Source organism: Rhinolophus hipposideros (assembly GCF_964194185.1).
Source record: "Rhinolophus hipposideros genome assembly, chromosome: 8".
NCBI classification, from domain to species: domain Eukaryota; kingdom Metazoa; phylum Chordata; class Mammalia; order Chiroptera; family Rhinolophidae; genus Rhinolophus; species Rhinolophus hipposideros.
This window is the reverse complement of record NC_138054.1, coordinates 6,731,525-6,756,671: the sequence shown is the minus strand read 5'-3', so window position 1 is coordinate 6,756,671 and position 25,147 is coordinate 6,731,525. Positions and strand designations below refer to the sequence as shown.

The following is a 25,147-nucleotide window of genomic DNA, read 5'->3' as shown; positions in this document are numbered from 1 at the left end:
GCTCCCAGAGTTTCCTGGCCAGAGAAGCCACAAGTTCACGGCTGCCAGCAGGCCTTTTACCCCACGTTTCCTCCCCTTCTCTGGGGAAGAGTATTGCATAGTACTATAATCGTGTTAAATATTCTTCTTAAGATAGGCCAGAAACAGTAAGTGACAAATTGAGTCTCTTATTCTCCTCAGAAATAAATAACCATGAGCACTCTATACAAAGAGTTGAAAATTTGTAAACATTTTCATACTGTCTGTATTAATTATACCTAACAACGAATTCTGCTGTATTATACCTGAAGGCAAGCAATCTGCCATAAAGAAAATGGAATATACAAGGTCTGATAATCAAGCTCGTGAACTTGTTGCAACGATGTTGCTAACCTTTTTTGATATCAGAGGGATTATTCATCATGAATTTGTACCAACTGGACAGTTAACCAAGTTTACTATTTGGAAGTGCTGAAAAGACTGTGTGAAAAAGTCAGACGACCTGAAATTTTCACCAACAATTCATGGCTCCTGCATCACCACAATGCACACACAGCACTGTCTGTGAGAGAGTTTTCAGCCAGTAAACAAAAAGCTGTACTGGAACACCATTCCTACTCAGGTAATTTGGCCCCCAATGACTTCTTTCTTTACCCGAAGATAAAGGACATACTGAAAGGAAGACATTTTGATGACATTCGGGACATCAAGGGTAATACTCTGATGGCCATTCCAGAAAAAGAGTTCCAAAATTGCTTTAAAGGGTGGACTAGGCACTGGCATCCGCGCATAGCTTCTCAAGTGGAGTCCTTTGAAGGTGACCGTAGTGACATTCAGCAATGAGATATGTAGCACTTTTTCTAGGATGAGTTCGCAAACTGAATAGTCCGACTTTGTATAAAGGTATATGTGATAGGCTGAAAAATGGCCCTTCCCCAAAGATGTCCATGACCTAATCCGTGGAACCTGAAATATGTGACCACATTATACTCAAAAAAAGCTTTTACAGGTGTGATCAAGAAAGGATCTTGAGAGGTAGAGATTATCTTGGTGGGCTCCATGTAATCACAAGGGTCCTTGTAAGAGGGAGATGAAAATTCAGAGAAGGTGACTACAAAGGAAAGGAGAGGCAAATATGCAATACAGAACCATGAGCGAGGAAGGAAGACAGCCCTAGGAGCTGGCAGGGGTAAGGGGATGGACTCCCCTTCGGTGTCTCCAGAAGGACCAGCGCTGCCGACACCTTGACTTTAGCCCAGTCACACTGATTTTGAAATTCTGACCTCCACAATTGTAAAGTAATACAGACATGTTGTTTTAAGCTGTTAGGTTAGTAGTAATATATCAGCAATAGGAAATTAACCATGAACATAATTAACAGATATCAATTATAAGTGAATAATAAGGAACTAGCTCTCTGTGATGTACAAATTACAAAGCAATTTACAGACCTATACTTTTTCAGCAACCAAATACTAACTGTCCCAGTGAAGTAAATATAATGTGAGTTAGGTATCCCTTTGTGTCTTCCACTTGTTGCATCAAGGGAACGCTCTGTCCAGGTGGTACCGGACACTGACTCCCCAGTCAGCAGGAGTACACTCGGGAAGGCCTCGCCAGCCCCCCTGGTTGCACAATAGCTGACCCGCAGGTGGAATGCATGAAGAGGATCACGTAGGTTGTCCTGTGGCCATAATAACTTCATGTACATTGTGAAACTGCAGGAATCATGTCCCCCTGCCTTCTACCCTAGATAATGACCCTGAAACTTGTGATTCATTGTCTTATCCTTCCTGATTGTAATCTTCATGGCCTAGCATTGTTTCCCGACTGGTAATCTATTGGAAAAAAACCTATATAATTACTGTTCTGGGGGAGCCCTAGTCGGAACTCTCCAACGATCGCCGGACACACCTGAAGCCAAGAGATATCTCGGTTCCCCAGCGCCTTGGAAACACTCTTCAAGTGGTGAGAACTCACTGTTACTCTTTGCCTTACTTTGCTTTATTTTGTCTATCTTACTTACTGCCTCATTTAATAAATAGTGTTTTGCTGCCTCAATTCTGACGTCTCAGTGTGCATGGTGAATGCGTATTCAACAGCCAAATTTTGTGGCCACTTAAAACGTAGCCCCTTGCTGCTACAGCCCCATCAGAAGTTTTTCAGTTGATTACACAAAGGCAACTAGATTAATTACATAATAGTGCAGGCACATATACACTGATTTTCAACATGGAAGGCAGAAAAGAATTTTAAGATGTCACAATACAAAAGGCCTATAGTCTATCCTGGGGTATCTCTGCGTGTGCTAAGGAAAGACAGTTGTGAGTACACTTAAAATTGTACACAAGCCACTGACTTGTGATCGCAATTGTATTACTTGTGTGTGTGCCCAGCACAGAGCAGAGCACTCGCTCTGGACCACGCTGCTGGTTTTACATCCATATTTGCCAATTAAATAAAGGGCTGAACTAATGAAAAATGAGTGAGTGAGAAAAGCAGATCCTTCGCCAGGTTTTACTTTTGATTATTTAGCTGGGGCTTTATTCCAGATTAACCGAGAAGGACCTAGTTTAAAAATAAACAGCTTACTTTTAAAAAGGGGGATTTAAGGCCATTAAAGATGAATGATAGGAGGTTCCAGTTTTGAAATAAGTCAGATAGAGGAAGACAAATACCATATGATGTCACATATATGGAATATAAAAAAAGGCAAAACAAAATAGAAACAGACAAATAGAGAATAAGTTGATGGTTACCAAAGGTCAGGGTGGTGGGGGGGGGATGAGAAACTTTAAAAAGGCCATTAAAGATGAAACAAAAATATTAAATTAGTAATAGGAGGCTCCACTTTTGGTTAGGATGCAAAAGGTTGCAAAAAAATTAAAAAGTCAGTCCCACTGTAACTCTGAGAAAACAATAAATTTAAAAATCTTATCTGTCATAAAAGATATTGAAGCAATCTAGACATAAGTATAAATGAATGAAATTCCAGAGAGATGAGCCCTTCTAGGGCGAAGGGCTTTCACCACAGCGGCACGAGCTGTTAGAAGAGCTAGCCTGCTCTTCGTAAAGAAACTTTGCCAGAGAAATGAGTCAAACTTTTATCAGCCGATCACTGGCTGCTGTAGCAGGTTGGCAAACAGAGAAACAGCTCACCTTCACTGCCAGCCAACTCTCCTCCATAATATTTTTGCGTAGCAAGCACTGGTGTGAAAGAAGTTAGCACCCAGGTGGGACGCAGGGAGAGATGTTGCAATCTCACATGCACAGATCCCAAACTGCTGCCAGATCTCACCATCCAGAGAAAATCAAATGGGAGATCCAACTCCTGATTAGAACAGATATCTGGCCTAGTCCCCTTAGCTGCCTGACAGGAGAAAGGGTAAGGCTTTCTGAGTCACCTTTAGCTTCTGTGTTCTTTTAAATACAATTAAAAATTAAGACAATCGAGGGACTGCGGGATGGCTCAGTTGGTTAGAGTGCGAGCTCTGAACAACAAGGTTGCTGGTTCAATTCCCACATGGGATGGTGGGCTGCGCCCCCTGTAACTAAGATTGAAAACTATGACTGGACTTGGAGTTGAGCTGCGGCCTCCGCAACTAGATTGAAGGACAATGACTTGGAGCTGATGGGCCCTGGAGAAACACAATGTTCCCCAATATTCCCCAATTAAAAAGAAAAGAATTTAAGACAATCGAAAAAGCAAGAAAAATATGACTCATAAGAAGAAAAAGATAATAATAGATAATGGTTGGAATTAACAGACAAGGATTTAAAAACCTGTTATGAATATGCTAAAAAGTTTAAGGGAAAATGTACAAAATGGGTGAAAAGATGGAGAATTTCATCAGAGTAATAAAAACTCTAAAAAGGCAGCAAGCAGAAATTGTAGTAAAACTGGTGAATACAATATCTGGAATGATTAACTCAGTGGAGGGGCTTAATGGTTAACTAGACACAATAGAAAAATATTAGTAAACCCAGAGATAGGACAATAAAAACTATCCAAAATAAAGCACAGAGTGAAAAAAGAAATCAATAATAAAAACAAACCCCGAGCCATAGAACTCTATGGCAGAACTCCAAATGGTCTGATATACATGCATTTGCAGCCTGAATAGGAAAAAAAGAATAAGAGTGGAGTAGAATTGTTGGAAGGAATATTAGGTGACAATTTTTAAAGACAGTTGAAAGACATTAATCCAACACAGTGAAACCCCAAGCAGGATAATAGACAGAAAATCCTACATAGGTCAAACTTCTGTAAACCAAAGTAAAAAAATAAAGGCAATGAAATAACATGTTTTAAGAGCTGAAAAGAACAAACAAACAAACACATAAAATCTCACAACCGAGATACCTATATCCTTTGAAAACATTCCTAAAAAATAAACGTAAAACAAAGGTATTTCCAGACAAACCAAAGCTAAGAAAACTGATGAAGCACTGTAAGAAATATTAAAAGTTCTTCAGGCTTAAAGGAAATAATCACAGAAAAAAATCAAGATCAGCAGAAAGGAATAATTAGTGTGGGGTAAATATCAAGGGACATATAAAACAATATTGTTTTAAATTTCTTTAAAAGATAAATTAGCTACATGAAGCAAACAGAGCAATATACCGGGGGTGCCAAAAAAATGTATACACATCACCTGTATTCATCTTTTGTTATTGGTATAAATTGAGTAGTACAATTTTAATACAGTTTTTTTCCTTTCTTAAAATATGTATACATTTTTTTGGCACCCTCTGTACTGTGGGATTAGAATATATGGAGAAGTAAAATATGACAACACGAAAAACAGGAGTAAATAGAATTATACTATTGTAAGATTAGCTGTTTCATGAAGTTGTGTAATAGGTACCCATGGTGAAGTGTGATGAATTAATTATGCATACTGTAATCTAGAATAACCACTTAAAAGTAATACAGAATGGTGAAACTAAATAGCAGTAAGGGTAATGAAATGGAATATACAAACAAACAGATAAACAAAAAAACCCCCACAAAACCTCAATTTCCAAATAAAGAAATAAAGAAGGGGGAAATGCGGAAAAATGAAGGATGATAGACTTAAACCCAAAAATATCCCACATCATTATATTAAATGTAAGATATAGTCAACACTTCAATTAAATCTGGATTTAAAAGAAGATCCAACTCAATGCTGTTTGTAAGAGACACACTTTTAATATAAAGACATGCAGTGATAGTGAAGTGATAAGATATGAATTACAAACACTAATCCTAGGAAAGCCAATGAGTCTATGTTAGTATCAGAAAAACTAAACTTAAAAAATATGATCAGATATGAAGATCGATATTTCATTATAATAAAATGGTCATCAACAAAGCCCCAAACTGGTTCTCTGCTTAGACTAATGAGCTTGATGAATGTCTTTTTCTCACATACAATTTCTGAAGGTTTATGAACTCTTGCATGTTTATAGACCTCTCTTTTCAAATTCATATTATTTTTAAATTCAATAAATTTCTTTTCAAGTACTTCCCCCCCTCAGTTCTTGATAACCAATTGCATTATGATTGGCTTTATTCTTGATTCTTGAGTGTCATCATACCTGAAATGTCACCTTCTGGTTGACATCGGACAAGAAGAACTGCTTCAGGAAGCGCTCATCCTCGCTCCAGAAGAGACGAATATCTGGGATGTCATAGAGAATCATGGCCAGTCTTTCCAATCCCAGGCCAAAGGCCCAACCGATCCTATCTTGGGCACCAGCTACAATTAGGAAACAAAGCAACACAATGGATTTAAAATCATCAAGACTTCACAGGTGCATACCACTTCCTGGTAACTAACCAACATCGGGTGAGTGCCTACCAGCGGCAAGACACTGGGGACGGGCTGTGGAGGCGTCCAGAGGATGCCTCGTCTAATCTTAGGGTGTCTTTGCTCCCCACAGCCCTTCCTCCCCTCAGTGAGCCACTGTCTCTAATACTGTCTTTCATTTCTGATTAAATACGAGGCTCTTTTAAGCCCTGGTTCCTACCTGTGAGATGTGATTTTTCAGTGATCCTTGTCTGCCCTGATCAAACATTTAGCCTACCACGGTCAGGTTAAAAAGTCCCTAAGTGGCTTACTAAGTAGGCAGATGTGTTGAAAACATGCCATGGTGAACCGTTAACATTCAGAAAACGCATGTCAGGCCTTTGAGAACTGCCTGTTACAATCAAATACAAGTCTTACTCAGAAGAGCTACCTCTACCACTCAGAGTGAGCAGGCCAAGGTGAAGTGCGGATCTAACAACACTCACGCCAAAGGACTGTATACAGATTGCGTCAAGGCCGTGAACACAGAGCGCTTATCTCACTTACCTGAGGCAGAGTAAGACAGAAGACATAAACCTCTGTATGAGAAGATGAGAGAGCAGTTCATACTGCTGGAAAAGCTTATGGAAAGACTCATGAAAGGAACATAATTTCAACCCAACATGAAAGAACGAGTAGGATCCTGGGCAGGCTGAGATGGCCTCCAGATTCCTAGCCCTGTGCCCTGTATAAGTCTCTCCCTCGTACGTGGGATTTCACTCCTGTGATTAGGTTCCTTTGTGTAAGAGTCCATCTCAGCAAACTGGAGAGATTCCCCTGCTGCCTAGGAGAAGAGAGCCGACATGGCTAGGACAAGGGGCTGAGCGGGACCCCCGCAGTCAGCAAGAAAGTGGGAACCTCACTCCCACAATCATGAGGAAATGAATTCTCCCAACAGCCTGAAGCTCAGAAGAGGACCCCGAGTTTCTACATGAGAACATAGCCCTGCTGACACCTTTGTTTCCACCTGCTGAGACACTGAGCTGGGGACCCCGTCGATCCGCACCCAGACTCCTCATGCGAGGAAACTGTGACATATTACAACTGTGACGTTTTAAGCCACTGAGTATAAGATCAATTTGTTACCCCGAAAAAGAAAACTACATGGGTCCAAAATGTGGAGAAAAGGAAAGGACGTTCCAGACTGAAGGAACCTCTTCAGTATAAGGCGTGGAGACGCAGTAGAGGAAGGTTTGGAGTTGACTCTGGAAAGAGATGGTTCACGGCTGGGCCAGGTAAGACACCGCGGGGAGGACCTGTCCCTGGCCAGGTGACGCCACCTTATACATTTATCACTTACGAATAACAGGGACAAACGTATGATAATAGAAGCCACGGGGAAGTGCGAGCCTCACCGAATGATTTCTTTAAAAGATGAATGAATAAAAATATTACATGAGATCACAAAAAGAAAGACGCAGAGGGGGAGGATGGCTCAGTCGTGGGAGGGAAGGTGCCTGAAAGGAAAGTGTCTGGCTAAGTGCAGAGCACACCTGCGTCCCAGAGTAAGAATGAACACGCAGGTGAGGAGGAGGAAAGGGACCCCGTGTCACCACCCAACAACGGGGGCGTGACAATGTGTGCATGTCTCCTGACCAAGAGATCAGCTGCCTAAGACAGCAGGTGAGGGGCGAGGCAAAATACATGAGAGTAATTTATATTGGTGAATGAAAATCTTTTTTAAAAAGCTCGTGGCTAATTGAAGACATAAAAATAAACATAATCATGATATACTGTTTTTTTATCCACTAAAACACTAATTTTTTTCTCTAAATGACATTGCCGAGTCCAGGTTCCAGCACGTCAGGCATTGTGTGGCTCCGGTACCATCATTCATTGCTGGCCACACTATGTATTTTGATAACAATTTTGAAAAACAACATGGTAATACATATAATGATCTATAAAAATGCTCAGACTCTTTATCCGAATGATGCCACTCAGGAATTGATCCAAGGAAATAATTCAACAGAATAAAAAAGATAAATGAAGGATGATGCTCAGAGCAGCATTACTTTTAAAAGCAAAAACATGGAAACAACCTAAGTAACGCAAATTAGGGAATGCCTTAAAAATTACAGTACATTTTAATGGAGTTACTAAAAATCATAGTTAGATGAATGTTTATTAAATGACAGACTACAAGAAATTATGAAAAATATCTATCACAAAATGAATATGTACTATGATACTGCTATGTAATATAGGTACAAATGAAGATTGTAATGTAAAAAAACAAAAAAAACAAAATGTGTTAAAGGATTATAATGTGCGATAGTTTTAAAACAACTTTAAAACATTTTTTCTATAAATGTCAATCTTTTTGAATAAATAATAAAGATAGGTGGGAATGTTAACAACTTTGTGAGAAAGGCTTTTCCCTCAATTATTAAATATTCAAGATATTAATAAAATTTTTAGATAAAAGCAAACAACTACAGCTCAATATCTGTAACTGAATGAACAGCAGATTTAGGGTATTTGATTTTTATTTAACATCTGGCAATTTTTTTTAGTATCTTAGCTTTTGCTCCTTTCATCACTTACCCTCATTTGCTTTCTCATCCCCCAAAACTATTTCTAACTAAAGAACAAAAATAACAGAGCCCCTAAAAGTAGGTGAGAAAGAGCAAAAATCTAATTTTTAATAGGGCAAAAAGAATATAAAGATATTCACAGAAAACAAAAGAAAACTGACCCTTAAGCAAATGAAAAGCTTACTGAAGGAAAATGCAAGATAAAAATGCACCAAGTTACCATTTTTTACTTACTAGATCGGCACAGTAATTAAAAACATTTGATGATAAAACAACTGAGAGCAAAGCCAAGGGAAACAAGCACTCACACATTGCTAGTAGGTTCCTATGTGTGTTTTCATCTATTGGCCTAAAGAGTGCAATATATTGGTAGCTATCAAAATTACAGATGCATATGCCATCTTGTTACTTTATCTACTAGAATGTATCCCACTTATGGGAAATTATGACTCTATAAAGCTACTTAATGTAGTATTGTTTATAATAGCAAAAGACTGTATATAACTCAAATGGTCCATCAATAGGGAACTATGTTATGTCCATACAATGGAATATTAAGGTTTGTGAGAGGTTTCAAACACTAAAAGCAACAGCTTTTTTTTTCTTTGTTTTTTCTAATTTAGGGGTGTGTGGGAGAGAACTTAGCAATGGAGGACAATGGGGAGACTTTATACTATATGGCTGTTTATACAAAAAATGACAAGAAATATTTCAGATAATAGAAACATTTAAGGCTAGATAAAATATAGCAATTTTTTTCTGTTTATTTTTGAGAGGTTATAAGAAAAACAAACTATTCCTCTTCTGTCACACTGATGCCAAACTTTCAGCAAAATCACATGATTAGTAACAATGGATCTGCATGTTCCCATTACAGCCTGAATCGGTCTTTTTCTTTCTGTAAGAGCCAATACATTTCTAAACCCAGAAAATCAATGTCAATATCTGTAGGAGTTTCAAAAAAAATCTCAAATTCCTTAATACCCTTCCCCTTGAATCTCAGTGGGGGGACGTGATGCTATGTGACTTCTGAGATTATGAGAAAAAGCCACACAACTAACACCTGTTTTTCTTGGAAGACTTGCTCTCCAGACACTCCTTCTCAGGATTCACCTTCTAGAACATTCTCTTTTGGAACCCGGCTGCCATGTTCTGAGAAGGTAAAGCTGCCGTGCTCTAATATAGAGAGGCTGTCCTAGCTTTCACGGGTGAGTGAGGCAGATCCACGAGAATTCCCAGCCCCAGCTCTCTGAATCACTTCACGTACTGAAGTCTTCCTAGCTGAGGCCCCAGGTATTACGGATGAGAGACAAATCCTCCCCACTGGGTCCTGGCCAAATATGTGGCCACAGAATAATAAAATGATGGCTCTTATGCCATTAAGTTTGGAGTTTTTTTCTTATTCAAAAGAGGTAACTAGAACATTTCCCTTGCTAAATCATTCTGGGGGTTGCTTTTTATTACAAACATTTCCCATTATGGTAAAACTAAGGCTAACTAACCTGCTGCTACAAGTTCGTATATTCGAGATATAAAAATGATGCAAATAAAGACTAAGCAGTGTTCCAGATAGAAGATCAGAAGGTAAGAGTTTAAAACAGAGTGAGTCCTCCATAGTGCAGCACCTCATATATGCAGTAACACCAACTGTCATAATGCCAAAGGCCATGCCACTTCATGTCACTGACTATCCTGGCCATTCTACAAACAAAACTGTCCTACACCAAGGCTCCCAAACACCCCTTCTCCAAGTATTGCTTTTCATCTTATTTCTCCATCTTGGTGAACAGGATCATCATCCATTTAGTTACTCAGTGAATTTTAACTCCAAACACTACCTCATTTCAGATAGAGACCTTTATATCTCAGAATTGCTCTCAAAACTCCCCCTTCATTTCAGTCCCACTGTAACTGCAGACTTGCGCCTTCAACAAACATCTCTCACCTGGAGACACACCCAAGTCTGTCTCCCTATCCAGTCCACTGGTGATAGTGCCGCCAATTTTCTTTCTAAAACATAAATCTGAACACTGTCACCAGCAGATGTGTAAAACAATGTATGACTTATCTCAAAGAGCCATAGTTGACATTTTGTTGTTTTTATTTTGCAGTTACTATTTTTTTCTAAAACGTAAAAAATACTTAAAATTATTTCACATATCCCCATTCACTCTAGCTGAACTTGAACACTCAGGGAATCAGAAAATTAGATGTACAAAGTCCAGTGGGAAATATGCTTCATTATAAGTTAAATACTAGCACTTTGGTTATTACTTGGCATCAAGAAAATAATAAAGATAATAGAAACATAGTGTTCAATTATAAATTACAGATAGATTGGGAGCACTGGTCTATAGTGAAGAACTTACAAAAAAAAATTCCAACACATCACAGGCTGTTAACTTTGTCATAAATAAACTTATGCACATGACACTATTCAACAATAGAATTCACATTCTTTTCAAGTGCAGATGGACCATTTGCTAACATAGAACATATTCTGAGACACAAAACAAATCTCAAAATATTATAAAGGACTGAAATTTACAAGGAATGCCCTATGTATGAAGTGAAAATAAACCAGAAATCAACAGTATAAAAACATATGAAAAAAATCCCCCAAATATTGGGACATTAAACAACATATTTTTAAATAACCCATGAGTCAAAGAAGAAATCACAAGAAAAATTAGAAAATACATGAAATGAATAAAAATTAAGATACAACACATAAATATACATGAAATGCATCTAAAGCTGTGATTCAAAATAAACCGATAGTATTAAATGCTATTAGAGAAGAAGAAAGGTCTCAAATCAATGATTTAAGCTTACCTGTAGAAACTAAAAAAAGAAAAGAAAATTAAGAACAAACTACGCAGAACAAGGGGAAAAGACAGGATAAGTGATAAAATAGAAAACAGAAAAATAGAGAAAAGTGATGAAAACAAAAACAAGTTTTTTGAAAAGATCAATAAAATGGATAAACTGCTAGTCAGATTAATAAGAGAAAGAGAGAGAGAAAACACAACTGCCAATGTCAGGAATGAAAGATAGGACCTCATTAAAAAACAGATCCTAGAGACATTAGAAAGATAATAAGGGAATATTATGAATAACCTTATGCTAACTATGTCAACAACTATTCAACAACATACATGAAATGGACAAATTCCTCAAAAGTAACAAACTACCAAAGATCATTAAGAAGAAACAGATACCCTATATTAATTAAAGATATTGAATATATAGTTAAAAACCTTTCCACAAAGAAAACTAGAGTTCCGATGGCTTTACTGATGAATTCTACCACAAGAAAGAAATAGTACTAATTTGACAAAATTCTTCCAGAAAGAAAATAAAAATTATAAGGCTAGGATTACCCTTATACCAAAACCAAAGAAAGACATTACAAGAAAACTTCAAACCAGTATGTCATGAACATGGAAGCCAAAAACAAAACAAAAACAAAAAAAATCTTTAACAAAATATTAACAAATTGAATCCAGCAATACATGACAGGACGCTACATCATAACTGGATTTATCCCAGGAATGCAAGGTAAGCTCCACATATGAAAAAAATCAGTCAATGTAATTCATTATATAGGCAGATTAAAAAACAAAACATATGATACAGAAAAAGCAACTGACGAAATTCAACATCCATTTCATTACAAAAACTCAGAAAATGAGGAACATAAGGAACATCTCCAATCTGATAAAAGATATAATAAAAAACAAACAGCTAATAATATTATACTCAATGTTAAAAGACTGGTTGCTTTGCTCTCAGTGTCAAGTTAAAGACAAAAATGTCCACTCTCACTATTTCTATTTCTATTAACCTGAGTTCTAAGATGTTGAAAAAAGGGTAAAGCAAAAGAAAAAACAAAACAGAATAACAGAATGAAAAGGAAAAAGTAAAACTATCTTTATTTGTAGATGGCATGGTTGTCTATATGAAAACTCCTAAGGTAACTAATCGGTGATTTTAGGAAGATCACAGTATACAAAATCTACTGTACGAGGTCAGACAATTAAGTTCGCAAACTCATCCTAGAACAAGCGCTACATACCTCATTGCTAAATATCACTATGGTCACCTTTGAAGCACTCCCCTTGGGAAGCTATGCACGAATGCCAGTGCCTAGTTCACTCTTCAAAGCAATTTTGGAACTCTTTTACTGGAATTGGCATCAGAGCTGTCGTCGTATTACTCTTAATGTCCTGAATGTCATCAAAATGTCTTCATTTCAATATTTCCTTTATCTTCGGGTAAAGAAAGAAGTCACTGGGGGCCAGATCAGGTGAGGAGGGAGGGTGTTCCAATACAGTTATTTGCTTCTTGACTAAAAACTCCCTCACAAACAGTGCCGTGTGAGTTGGTGCATTGTGATGATGCAAGAGCCACAAATTGTTGGCGAAAAGTTCAGGTCGTCTAACTTTTTCACACAGTCTTTTCAGCACTTCCAAATAGTAAACCTGGTTAACTGTTTGTCCAGTTGGTACAAATTCATAACAAATAATCCCTCTGACATCAAAAAAGATTAGCAACAACGTTGCAACCAGTTTGCAAACTTAATTGTTACACCTTGTGTGCATGGCTCATGGGCCTCAGTCCCACCTGGCTGTCAGGAAGGATGGGCCCAGGCCCTTTTCTGAAAACAGGAGACTGGTTCTGTCTGAGAGGATGCAATGCTAAGACCAGCAAGGGGACCATTCACTCCATCAACCACCTGAAGACCTAACCCCCTGTGTGTCAAAGACTAAAGACTAGACTTTCATTGGGAACAGGGAGCAGCTGGACTGCAGTTTCCTGTCACTGTTCACAACCTCTGATTCTCAACAATCATTCTTATTACAAAGCATATCTGTGGCAATCAAGAACCACGGAAGTGTGCAAGAAAAGATATGACACCTATTTGCTGAGCTGTACCAAATTTTACCTTTGAAACATTTTGGTTTGGTCCCATCTAGATTTGCTTCTTCTAAACAGCACTCCTGTCAAAGGGTGCTGATAGCTATACCACCAAGTTTTTTTCTGTGAGGCCTCATGAAATAAATTGAATTCAGATCTAAGAAAATGGGAACACAAAAAGCTTATTTCTCCTGAACAACTGGATTGTTTTTCATTTTAGAGACACCGCAAGTTAGATAATTGATCATAACTCACTCTTTACTTTGGTCTCATGGAAGCTTACAGCCAACCATGCAGGTTCCCTCTACAACTGTACACGTGTTCAGGATACATGTCTCTGTGTGCCTTTTGTCCAAGTTTTATTTATTTTATCCTTATTTCCTTTTGGTCCTGATTATCTCTACTATTTATTTTATCCTCTGGTACATACTTTTATACGGCACTTCAAATTCTTTATAGAAGAAAGTGAACCATAAATAACCAGACACTTAAAGGTACTGTCAGCCAGGAAAAGTCTAATTTTCAGGTCCTTGGCACTCCTCAGCTGTAATTTGTTGCCAGGTGCTCAAGGGCTGACAGGGGTTTAGACAGTCCTTTTTCCCCATTTCAATTGCGGAGGGTTCCAGTAAACTGGAGTCCACAGAGGAGAAAACTGACTGTGAAAAAACATCCTCAATTAAACAGAATATTCAGGATGGGTAGCAATTAGGTATTCTGATACATGTAATTCTCTACTGAATTGAGCATCCCATGTAGGAAAAAATTTTCTTTTTGTTGTTTTTGCTGAAAATCTTTCTAAGAGGGTCAGGCCATATGGGGAAGCAAACTAATTGTGAGCTAACGGTCCATGGATGGATAAGACTAAAAAGCAGAAGAGGAGAGAGGGGGTAGGTAGCAATAGAAAAGAAAACAATAGTAAGGAACCATCAGTCTGAAAGTGGAGAAACCAAGTTGATCTTCGAGCCTGAAACCATCTAATCCCATGAGTTGTTCCTTGTACAGCAGACAGCCCACCAGGCTCCTCCTCAACAGCTGTTGAAAGAGAAGCACTAGCAAACACGACACCAAAGCACTGCTCAAGTCTATGCATGCGGCCTCTGGTCTGCATCTCCAAAGCAGAGACCCACGGGGATGGGCATCTCATAGAGTGAGAACGGCTGCGGTGGGTGTGGGTTGCAGTGGCCAGTAAACAGCACTGGGGAACGACTGAAACGGCTGTTACTGCTCAACGCCATATCTGTGAAGGCGTAGGACCTCTGTGCTGTCTGTGGAAGGCAATGGGGGTAGGGCGAGGTGGAGATATGTCTCAAACCTCCACCCCAAAGGTCCTTAGAAAAATTACTGTGCCGTCCGGAACAGGTCACATCACCACACATGAGAAAGGTTTGAGAATGGGCAGTTGTTGACCGTGAAACAGGTCTATGTAGAAAAACGAGTGTCTGAGCTGAACCAAGGCAAGTGAAGCCTACACACCTTCAGATCAAGAGTGGGTACCTTAGGCCATAGAGAAAAGGTTACATTATACAGTGATATTTCTGTCAGGCAATGAAAGAAGGTGAGGAATTTGGAGAATATTTTAAAAATTACAAATGGTATGTTATGTTTAAGTGATAATCCCTCGACTTCTAAGAAAATGTAGCTTTTCATACTAATCCTTTCTGAAGGTTGGAAAGCCATGTGGTGTTTAAAAGAAATCAGACTTAACTTCCAGTTAAAAGAAGCTGCTACAATGAGAAGGTCACTCTCAGTCTTCCATCTGAAGCCTCAAAAGGAGATTTACTTTATGTACAATTTTTGATCGATGACTTATTTAACTTTTGGACACCATGAGGAAAAAAACCCTTGCTTCAAACATAATTTAAAGAAGACTGCATGTAGAAGCCAAAACACATCAAGTTTTCAGAGGCAATATACAATGTTTAATTTTTCCTGTGGTTGGTGCTATGTATGAGAATATAAAGGTGTTAAAGTATCAACAAATTGATATTCTGCTTTCCTAGCCTCCTTATAGCACCTGCTTCCTAATCTTTACCATACTAATAACAGAACATATTCTTGGCCACTTACTCAAAGGAATGGAATTCCCAACAGACATTCCTATTTGTACAGGAATGTCTGAACATAGGAATGGAGGAAGACGAACTAAAATGAAGGATAATAAAATATACTTTCAGAGGGGCTCACTAAAAGAAAACTACAGATCAACATCCCTTAAGAATACAGATACAAAAATTCTCAATTAATTTCTAATAATTCAAATTCATTAGAAAATTAAAAGAATTATACACCATGACCAAGTGGGATTTATCCCAGGAATGCAAGAGTGGTTCAAAATTCAAAGTATTATACCACGTTAATAGAATGAAGGAAAAAACCCTCATGGTCATCCCAATTGATGTAGTAAAAGTACCTGACAAAACGCAACAGTCTTTCATGATAAAAATACTCAGTAAAATAGGAATATAAGTGTACTTCCTCAATAATAATAAAGGCTATGTAATGAAAAAAAAACACCCACAGCTAATATCATACACAATGGTAAAAGAATGAAATCTTTTTCCCTAAGATCAGGAGTAAGACAACAATACCTACTATCACCATTTCTATTTAACACAGCACGAGAAGTTCTAGCCAGAGAAATTATGCAAGAAAAATAAAGGACATCAAAACTAGAAAGAAATAGGGCCAGCCCGGTGGCTCAAGAGGTGGGAGCTCCATGCTCCTAACTCCGAAGGCTGCCAGTTCGATTCCCACATGGGCCAGTGGGCTCTCAACCACAAGGTTGCCAGTTCAATTACTCAAGTCCCACAAGGGATGGTGGGCTCTGCACCCTGCAACTAAGATTGAACACGGCACCTTGAGCTGAGCTGCCGCTGAGCTCCCGGATGGCTCAGTTGGTTGGAGAGGGTCCTCTCAACTGCAAGGTTGCTGGTTCGACTCCCGCAAGGGATGGTGGGCTGTGCCCCCTGCAACTAGCAATGGCAACTGGACCTGGAGCTGGGCTGCGCCCTCCACAACTAAGACTGAAAGGACAAAAACTTGACTTGGAAAAATGGCCTGGAAGTACACACTGTTCCCCAATAAAGTCCTGTTCCCCTTCCCCAATAAAAATCTTTAAAAAAAAAAGAAAGAAATGAGCTACATGAGGACATGGAGAAAACTTAAATGCATATTACCACGTGAAAAAGAAGCCAATATGAAAAGGCAACCAACCTCCTGCATGATTCCAAGTATGTAGCATTCTAGAGGCAGTAAAAAGATTCTGCAGGTTGCCCGGGGTTCGGGTGGGGTCAGGGATGACGAGGCAGAGCACAGAGGATTTCTAGGGCACTGAAAATGCTCTGTATGTTACTGAAATGATGCACATGTGTCATTTATTGTGCATTTGTCCACGTCACAGAATATACCACATCCGCAGTGAACCCTTAGGTGATTATGACGTGTCAATGGAGGTCCATCAATTGTAACAAATGTTGTACTCTCGTGGGGAATACTGATACTGGGGAGGCTGGACAGGGACATATGAGGAACCTCTGTACCTTACTCTCAATTTTGCTGTGAAACCTGCCGTAAAAATAAGTAAGGAGGGGGGGGGAGAGACACAGAGAGAGAGAGAGAGAGAGAGAGAGAGAGAGAGAGAGAGAGAGAGAGAGAGAGAGAGAGAGAGGAATCCACAGAATGGGAGAAAAGATTTGCAAATTATATCTGGTGAGGGTTTACTATGCAAGATATGTAAAGAACTCCTACAACTCAATAAACAAAACAAACAATCCAATTTTAAAATTGGAAGATGACTTGAATAGATATTTCTCCAAAGAAGACATACAAATGGGCAACAATCACATGAAAAGGTGCTTAATATCATAAGTCATTAGGGAAATGCAAACCCAAACCACAACAAAATACCACTTTACACCCACTAGGATGGCTATAATACAAAACGAACAAGCCAGAAAACAAGTGCTGCCAAGGATGTGGAGTAAGTGGAACCCAAATGCACTGCTGGTGGGAATGTAAAACGGTGCAGCTATTATGAAAAACAGTTAGGTGGTTCTTCAAAAAGTTAAACCTAAAATTACCATAAGACCCAGCAATTCTCTCTCTGTCTTGACCAACAGATCTATATATTGTATATAGACACACACATAAATAGATATTTATAGATACATAGATACACATATATGTATGTCCAAGAAGAACTGAACAAAGGAACTGGACATAGCTGTATGCCAATGTTCATAGCAGCATTATTTACAATAGCTAAAAGGTGGGAACAACTTAAGTGTCCCTTAACAAGAGATGAATGGATAAATAAAATGTGGTGTATACATACAATGCCTTGTTACCAGCCCTAAAAAGGGATGGGGTTCTGACACATGCTACAGCATGGATGAACCTTGAAAAAGATGTGTTCAGTGAAGGAAGCCAGACACAAAAGGATACATATTGTATTATTTCACTGATATGAAATATCAAGAACAGGCAAATTCATGGAGACAGCAAGATTAGAGATTACTAGGGCTGGATGGGGCAATGGGGAGTTACAGCTTAAGGAATACATAGTTTCTGTTTGAGGTGAACACATTTTGGAAATAGTGGTGATGGTTGCACAACATTGTGAATGCAATTAATGCCATTGAATTGTATATTTAAACATGGTTAAAACGGAAAATTTTACACATTTTACTACATAAAAATAAAATTTCACAGAGGCTAACCATTTACAAAGTTTGAAGAAAATTTCTGTGTAAATTTTCTTTTTAAAAGGAAAACATTTTTTTTTCTCATTACCACATCCATCTCTGAAAACACTGACATCCCCAAATTGAGCCATTATGCAGCCAATTACTTCAGTGGACCTCAGCTTTTTGTCCCATAAAATGAAAGAATAGCAATACTAGAGCATTTAAAGTTCCTTCCAGCTCTTCACAGTCTAGGACTTGGCTCGGTTTATAAATAGTTAACTAAGGTTCTAGTTTAAATAAACTTTCAATGAAATACGAGCTACTGCAAAATAGTTTTGTTTACTATTTAACAGCATCACCAACCGCTCTCTCCTCTGGCCGCTCTCTCCTCTGGCTGCCTGGTCTCTTCGACCCGTCAGACACGCAGGTACACCCACCTCTGCACCCCTGCTCAGACGTAACGCCCCCTGGGAGTGGTCTTTCCTCCACCTGCATCAGATCTCTGTTCCTATGTCACCTTCTCAATGAGGCTGCCCTTACAATCCCCTTACTCTACGCTGTTTCTTCAGAGAATGTTACCTTCTAGGATATTACAAGTTTCTGTACTTATTTTAGTTATTGTTTACTGGCAGACTCTGCTGCCGGCCTATAATTCATGAAGTCAGGATCTTTGCTGGTTTTCATCACTATTACATCTCAAGAGGCTTAAAAACAGTGTCTGGCATGTAAGTAGGTGCTCAGATATTTGCGAGAAAATGAGTGAATGGTATGGACGACTAGGTTTACAGATTTTTCCACTTTTTAATTTACTTGCTTCATTTACATGGGGAGTATTATGAAGAATTTCATACTTACAAAAAAGTTTTCAACACAGGCAGTGACCCTTTAATTTTGTATCTGTGAAATATTTTATCATATTATAAGGTGATATTGTAACAGTGGTGCGATGAGAGACGGCATTTCTGAAAAGACATCTCAGGAAGGAGAGAATGGAACACAAAAAAGGAACAACAGGGGGGGAAAAAAAGAATATTCTATTCACTCGTCTACCTTCATCCCGGTTCACTGCGCGTACTCTGTACAGTGGAACAGCAGGCACACAGTCGCAAGCTCTGTGAGACCCAGAATCCCATCACTGCTTCTGCTTCAATATTCCATCTTTCTATTTCATTTTCCTTCCCAATGACTGAACCCTTAAAATGTAAATAGCTCCTGCATCCTGAGGTTTCCGTTCAGAGGTTGTTTTGTTGCAAAGCCAATGGTCAAATTAAAACTTTAAATTATTACATATTGAAAGAAGGTTTCTCTGTTATATAATGTTTTTCCTTCCTTGTCAATAGGGGCTAATTTCTAGGATTTCTTTAACTTAATGAACTGACATTTTCCCAAAATAACTGCTACAAGTAATACCGAAGCAACCTACCATGTTTCCCCAAAAATAAGACCTAGCTGGACAATCAGCTCTAAAGTGTCTTTTGGAGCAAAAATTAATATAAGACCCGGTATTATATATATTATATTATATTATATTATATTATATTATATTATATTATATTATATTACATTATATATTATACCTGGTCTTATATTATAGTAAAATAAGACTGGGTCTTATATTAATTTTTGTTCCAAGAGATGCATTAGATCTGATGGTTCAGCTAGGTCTTATTTTCGGGGAAATACAGTAGGTTTTTCAGTATCACTTGTAGTAGTTATTTTGGGGAAATGTCAGTTCATTAAGTTAAAGAATGAACTGTGATGTTTGGAGCTGTAACATTCATATACAGGGTGCCAAAAAAAGGTATATGCATGACTTGTATTCATTTTTTGTTATCGGTATATATTGAGTATTACAATTTTAATAGTTTTTCTTTCTTAAAATGTGCCTACATTTTTTTGGCACCGTCTGTACTCCAGAACTCTACCAATTACAAAGCATTTCTCCTATTTCCTCCAGACTTTAATCCTCCCAGTGATCCTATGGGAAATGGCGGACTGGTATCATCATCTATGTTTGAAAAATAAACGTCATTTAAGCAAGATCATACAGATACTGGGACTCAAATCTATGTTGTTGTTCTTTTTTTTCCAACTTCGTATATATCCAGTGAATGTTTCATGTTCAGACATTATCTTAGAGACACTGTATTCAAAGTATTTCTAAACATCAGAAAGATCCACGTGTACCTGTGTGCTTTCTATTCATGATTGCCAATTTCCTAACCAACTTGATCATTGCTCCGTGAAAACTAGTAAAACTGCTTGCATACGTAGGTGCTCAGACTTTGGTGAATGTGGGGTTTTATCACTCCAAACATGCCTGTCAAACTGGAGCTGACTAGTAACACACAGACCTACAGAGTGAACCGTGGGCCTTGTATTTAGTGGTGGTATTGAACAAACGGTTCCACCTCCCGTGATCATTCATCACGATGACAGTCGCACGGGAGTAAGAGCCCCGCACACAGTATCTGCAGGGACACTGCACATCCAGAGGCAGGCCCAGCAAGGCCAGCACAGCTACATGGATTCCGACTTCTTCTCTTTCCACCATTGACTTAGTCCTTGACCCCTTGCTTTCCAGCTACAATTCTTGAACTATTTCCTCGGAGACTTGCCACTGCATGATTGCCTTTCCAAGCTGTGCCCGAAGATCGATCTCCTGCCTGACACATTTTTCTAGTTGTATGTATCCTTGGACCACACTCTTCTGTCAATAAGTCCTTCACACGATCCACAGGCAGACCTCTTTTAAAAGAAACTTTCCGTGGTATGGAACAGACTGTGGATGAGATTCTACAAACCATGAAAACAGTGGTCCTTAACACAGTCTGAGTTAGACTGCACTTTAATACACTTGCAACAACCACCACAAATCCTTTAATGCCCATCTTAAAAAATTCACTTTGGACGACCCCTCTTCAGCTTTCTGCAGTTCAGTAAAGGAGACAGCAGTCTCCGGTACATACCCTAATCAATAGTACCTAACGCAATTCCCGGGGGTCTTGTTCACTGGGATCTTCCGTGTCCATGCCTCGTTTCCCCCAGGGATCTACATCCTGAGAGTCTGCATGCTCTGCTCCGTGAGCTTCAATCTGGGCGTTGTAGACGTGTCGGTTGCCTTCCCAGCAGCCATTCTGCCTCCTTTGCTGTCTGGGTAGCAATGTACTCCCAATGGAGGGCTCCCCTATTTGCCAATGACTGGTCTAAGGCAGGCCAAGGCTCGTGAGACGTAAGAGGAAACTGCTAGGATGCTCCCAGGTGAGAGTGTCTTCTCAGGTAAAGGGCCTCTGGAACCCTTCCCACCCTCCTTCGTGCATGAGACACTATCACACAGAACGTGATGCCTGGAGCTGTGGCAGCCAGCATGTGCCCAAGAGTTCCTGCGCTGGCCGAGGAAAGCCAGTGTGCTGCAGAAAGAGGGGTGGGTGAGTTTAAGGGGCCCGGACCTCTTCAAACTAGCCCTGCACCCTGCACATTAAAACTTCTCAGGCTTTGAAATGGACTGAAAGGTCTGCATCTGCATGACTGAAACCACTGCCGTCTGTGGTTTCTGCTTCTCACCACCAGATGCGCACCACCGACAGGACAGGAAAGGACACACAGAGCTATTTGTAAGACAGGCCATGCTGGGGAGACAAGGGGAACTGAAGGCATAGAATCTGGTCTTCTTAGAACCTTCTCTCAGAACTCCAGACAAATGACAGATTTAAGCTTTCATCTTGGTCTCGAGTTGCCTCCTGTACAGTCTAAGTCTTGACAGCATCAGACATGGAAATGAGGATCTTCATAAAGTCATAAACACCCTAAATAACCAGTGCAAGCGAGCCAATTACCATACGGGAAGTTCTGGGAAAACTGAAGCAAAGGGTGCTACACAGGTTCATCCCGAAAGCACAGAAAGACTAACATGTGTTACCTGGCTCTGCCGATGGGGAAGTGCAACTTCAATGCTCATCAGAGAAGAAAAATAACCCTGACAAGCCAGCATACAACACACGTCAATTATTTCTGCAGAAAGACGACCACGTAGGAAATGCAGTGGCCAGGCCCGTATGCAGTGATGTCACACCTCCCCAGGTGGAGTCAGGAGCAGCATCTGAGTCAGGAAGGACAGGAACGCAGCTGTGCCTAGTGATTAACCTCCTTCAGGAAGGGACTGACCAGTACATGAGGTCAGACAATTCAGTTCGCGAACTAGAAAAAGTGCTACACACCTCACTGCTAAATATCACTACAGTCCCTTTCGAAGTCCTCCCCTTGGGAAGCTATGCACCGACACCAGTGCCCAGTCCACCCTTCAAAGCAATTTTGGAACTCTTTTTCTGGAATGGCCATCAGAGCTGTTGTTGTATTACCCTTGATGTCCTGAATGTCATCAAATGTCTTCCTTTCAATATTTCCTTTATCTTCAGCTAAAGAAAGACGTCATTGGGGGCCAGATCAAGTGAGTAGGGAGGGTGTTCCAATACAGTTATTTGTTTACTGGCTAAAAACTCCCTCACAGACAGTGCCGTGTGAGCTGGTGTGTTGTCGTGATGCAAGAGCCATGAATTGTTGGCGAAAAGTTCAGGTCATCTAACTTTTTCACACAGTCTTTTCAGCACTTCCAAATAGTAAACTTGGTTAACTGTCCAGTTGGTACAAATTCCTAATGAATAATCCCTCTGATATCAAAAAGGGTAGAACATTGTTGCAACCAGTTCTTGAACTTAATTGTCACACAGCGTAGTCTCTATCGAAGTGCTCCAATAAGAGGGCACAAGAAACCAACGGTGTGAACAAGTTGGAGGCCTGTGATGGGCACCACAGGCCACCAATCAAAAATTAGAGTAGAAGAACTCTCAACTCCCAGTGGGAATCACCCTGCAGGAGAAAACGGCAGCACACAGGTCAGTGTGTTGACATGAACGGGCTAAGGATGAGCAACACTGATTTTTGTTCACTCTTAGAAGCTCCAAGGGGCTCACATGTAATGGTTTATCTGAGCACACCAGAAGGTACAATCTACAGAAGAGTGAGCACACTCCATAAAAACTTAAAGACACTTGTAAAAACTTTCCTCAGTCAAAAGAGTGTAGCAGTGATTATATGAGTTATTATTTTTATTATATTTATTTGTATATTTATAATTATACATTATAATAATTTACTCAAATAATACATTTGAGAATAGATTGCTTATATCGTGCTCTTTTATCCCTTAATACTTCCATGTATATTTCTTAAGAACAAAGATACTTTCTATGTACTCATAGCACAGGTATCAAACTTAGGAAATTTCACATCAGTAATACTCATACCTAATCTGTAGTTAATATTTTAATTTTTTTTCAATTGTCCCAATAATGCCTTTGTAGCATTTTTTCCCTCCAGTACAGAATCCAGTCTAGGATTACATATTGCTTTTAGATACCACTCATCTCCTTTAATCTGGAACAGCTCCTTAGCCTTTCTTGGTCTTATAAGACATTGACATTCTGGAGAATCCTGACCAATTATTTCATAAATGCCCCTCAATTTGACATTGTCTACTATTTCTTCATGATTAACTCAGGTTCTAGAAACCAGCTGGAAAGGCAGTATCGCAAAAGTGATACAGTGTCCTCCTCTCCTTCTCTAGGCGTCACATCAGAAGACACATGATGCCCATCTACCCCTGTACCAAGGGTCCCCAAACCACCCTTATGTCACTTATTTCTTGCTGCCTAACACACCACTCCAAAACTCGGTGGTTTAAGACAACTATTCATTTTGCTCAATATTGGTTGGCATTCTGGGCTCAGAAGGAAGGTTTTCCTGTTCTCAACTGGATTTACTCACGCAAATGTGGTCAGCCGGCATTCACACGTCTGGTGTTGGCTGCCTGTTGGCTGGGATACTTTGGTTCCCTTTCATCATCCAACAAGCTAGCTCAGGCTCATGTACATGGTGGTTGTAGGGATCTAATTGCAGTAAGAGGACAAGTTCCAATGTGCAAAGTTTCAAGCTTCTGATTGCATCAAATTTACCACTATACCTACTAGCCAAAGCCAATCACAAGGCCAAGTTAAACTTAAGGAGTAGAGAAAGAATTAATGGTTAGGCTAGATTAGAATTTGTTGCTATTTTTAAACCTACTATTGTTATGGAAGGGTCTAGTTTTATTGCTCAGAGCTACTTTTAAAATACTCTCTTAGCTATCCCTGATAATCCACTGTGTACTCATCATTAATAAGTCTATGGGAAGCCATTATAATAACTTATCTTCAAAGTCTACTTGACTAGTTTATTGTAATAATCATTTATTTCACTCAACAGATATTCATTGTGCTTATATCTGTGCAAAACCCTTCAGTATATGCTTTCAGGTAAACCACATTGTACGAAGGAAGCAGCTGGAAAAAACAATTATCAGCTCACTATGCGTCAGAAAATATCTCATTTAATCAATACTGTTAGGTCACTATTATTAGCTCCATTTTATAGATGAGAAAACCAAAGTTTAGAGAGTTTAACCAATTTGTCCAAGATTACATAGCTATCTAGAAAAGCTTTGGCTGAAAGCCACAGACAATCCTATTAAGAGTGGCCGGAATAATAGACATTTCATTTCTATAACAAGCATCTAGAGGTGGGCATTTATTGCCAGGCTCGGTACAGCAGCTAAAGTATGGCATCAAGGAGCCTTGTTTCCTGTCTTCGTGCGCCCCCCTTCCTTAGTTTAGTTTTCATCCTGACGATAGTGATTTCATGACCGCAAAGTGGCTTGTCCACCTGTAGTCACCACATTCCAGGCGAGAGGAAGGGCAGATGGAGCATCACTCTCTTGCCTGTTGCTTTCATAGGGAAACAAAAACTCTCCCAAAGGCCCCTCAACTTCTCCTTACATTTCACTGCCCGGAACTGTCACTTGGCCACTCCTACATGCAAGGAAAACGACTGCCTGGTATCTTAAACTATAAACTAGGACATGTCCAAGGAAAACAGGGCTGGGAATGGCTTGGGTTAGTCAACCAATAACTAGTAAGTGCTAGATTTGGAACTTGAAGCCAGGCACGTGTAGCTCCATAGTGCATGCTTTCAAGGAATGCATACTTTGAAAGTAGAGAGAGAATCTCTATAAATACATATGTGATAGGTCCTGTGAGTGACAGAAACTAGGTTCTATGGAACCTCAGAGAAAGGGATGTCACTTAAAGGTAGGCTGAAC

The 25,147-nt window shown here is 39.4% G+C and overlaps 1 protein-coding gene across 15 annotated transcripts in view; it reads right to left on the bottom strand.

Annotated features, from left to right (window-relative positions):
- FARS2 (phenylalanyl-tRNA synthetase 2, mitochondrial) overlaps positions 1-25,147 on the bottom strand; it is a 507,792-nt gene that overhangs the window by 222,332 nt on the left and 260,313 nt on the right. For all 15 annotated transcript variants that reach the window (XM_081054752.1, XM_081054740.1, XM_081054747.1 and 12 more), the window contains one exon: positions 5,563-5,723. In XM_081054752.1, coding sequence (XP_080910878.1) covers positions 5,563-5,723 — 161 coding nt within the window. The remainder of the gene's footprint in view (positions 1-5,562; positions 5,724-25,147) is intronic.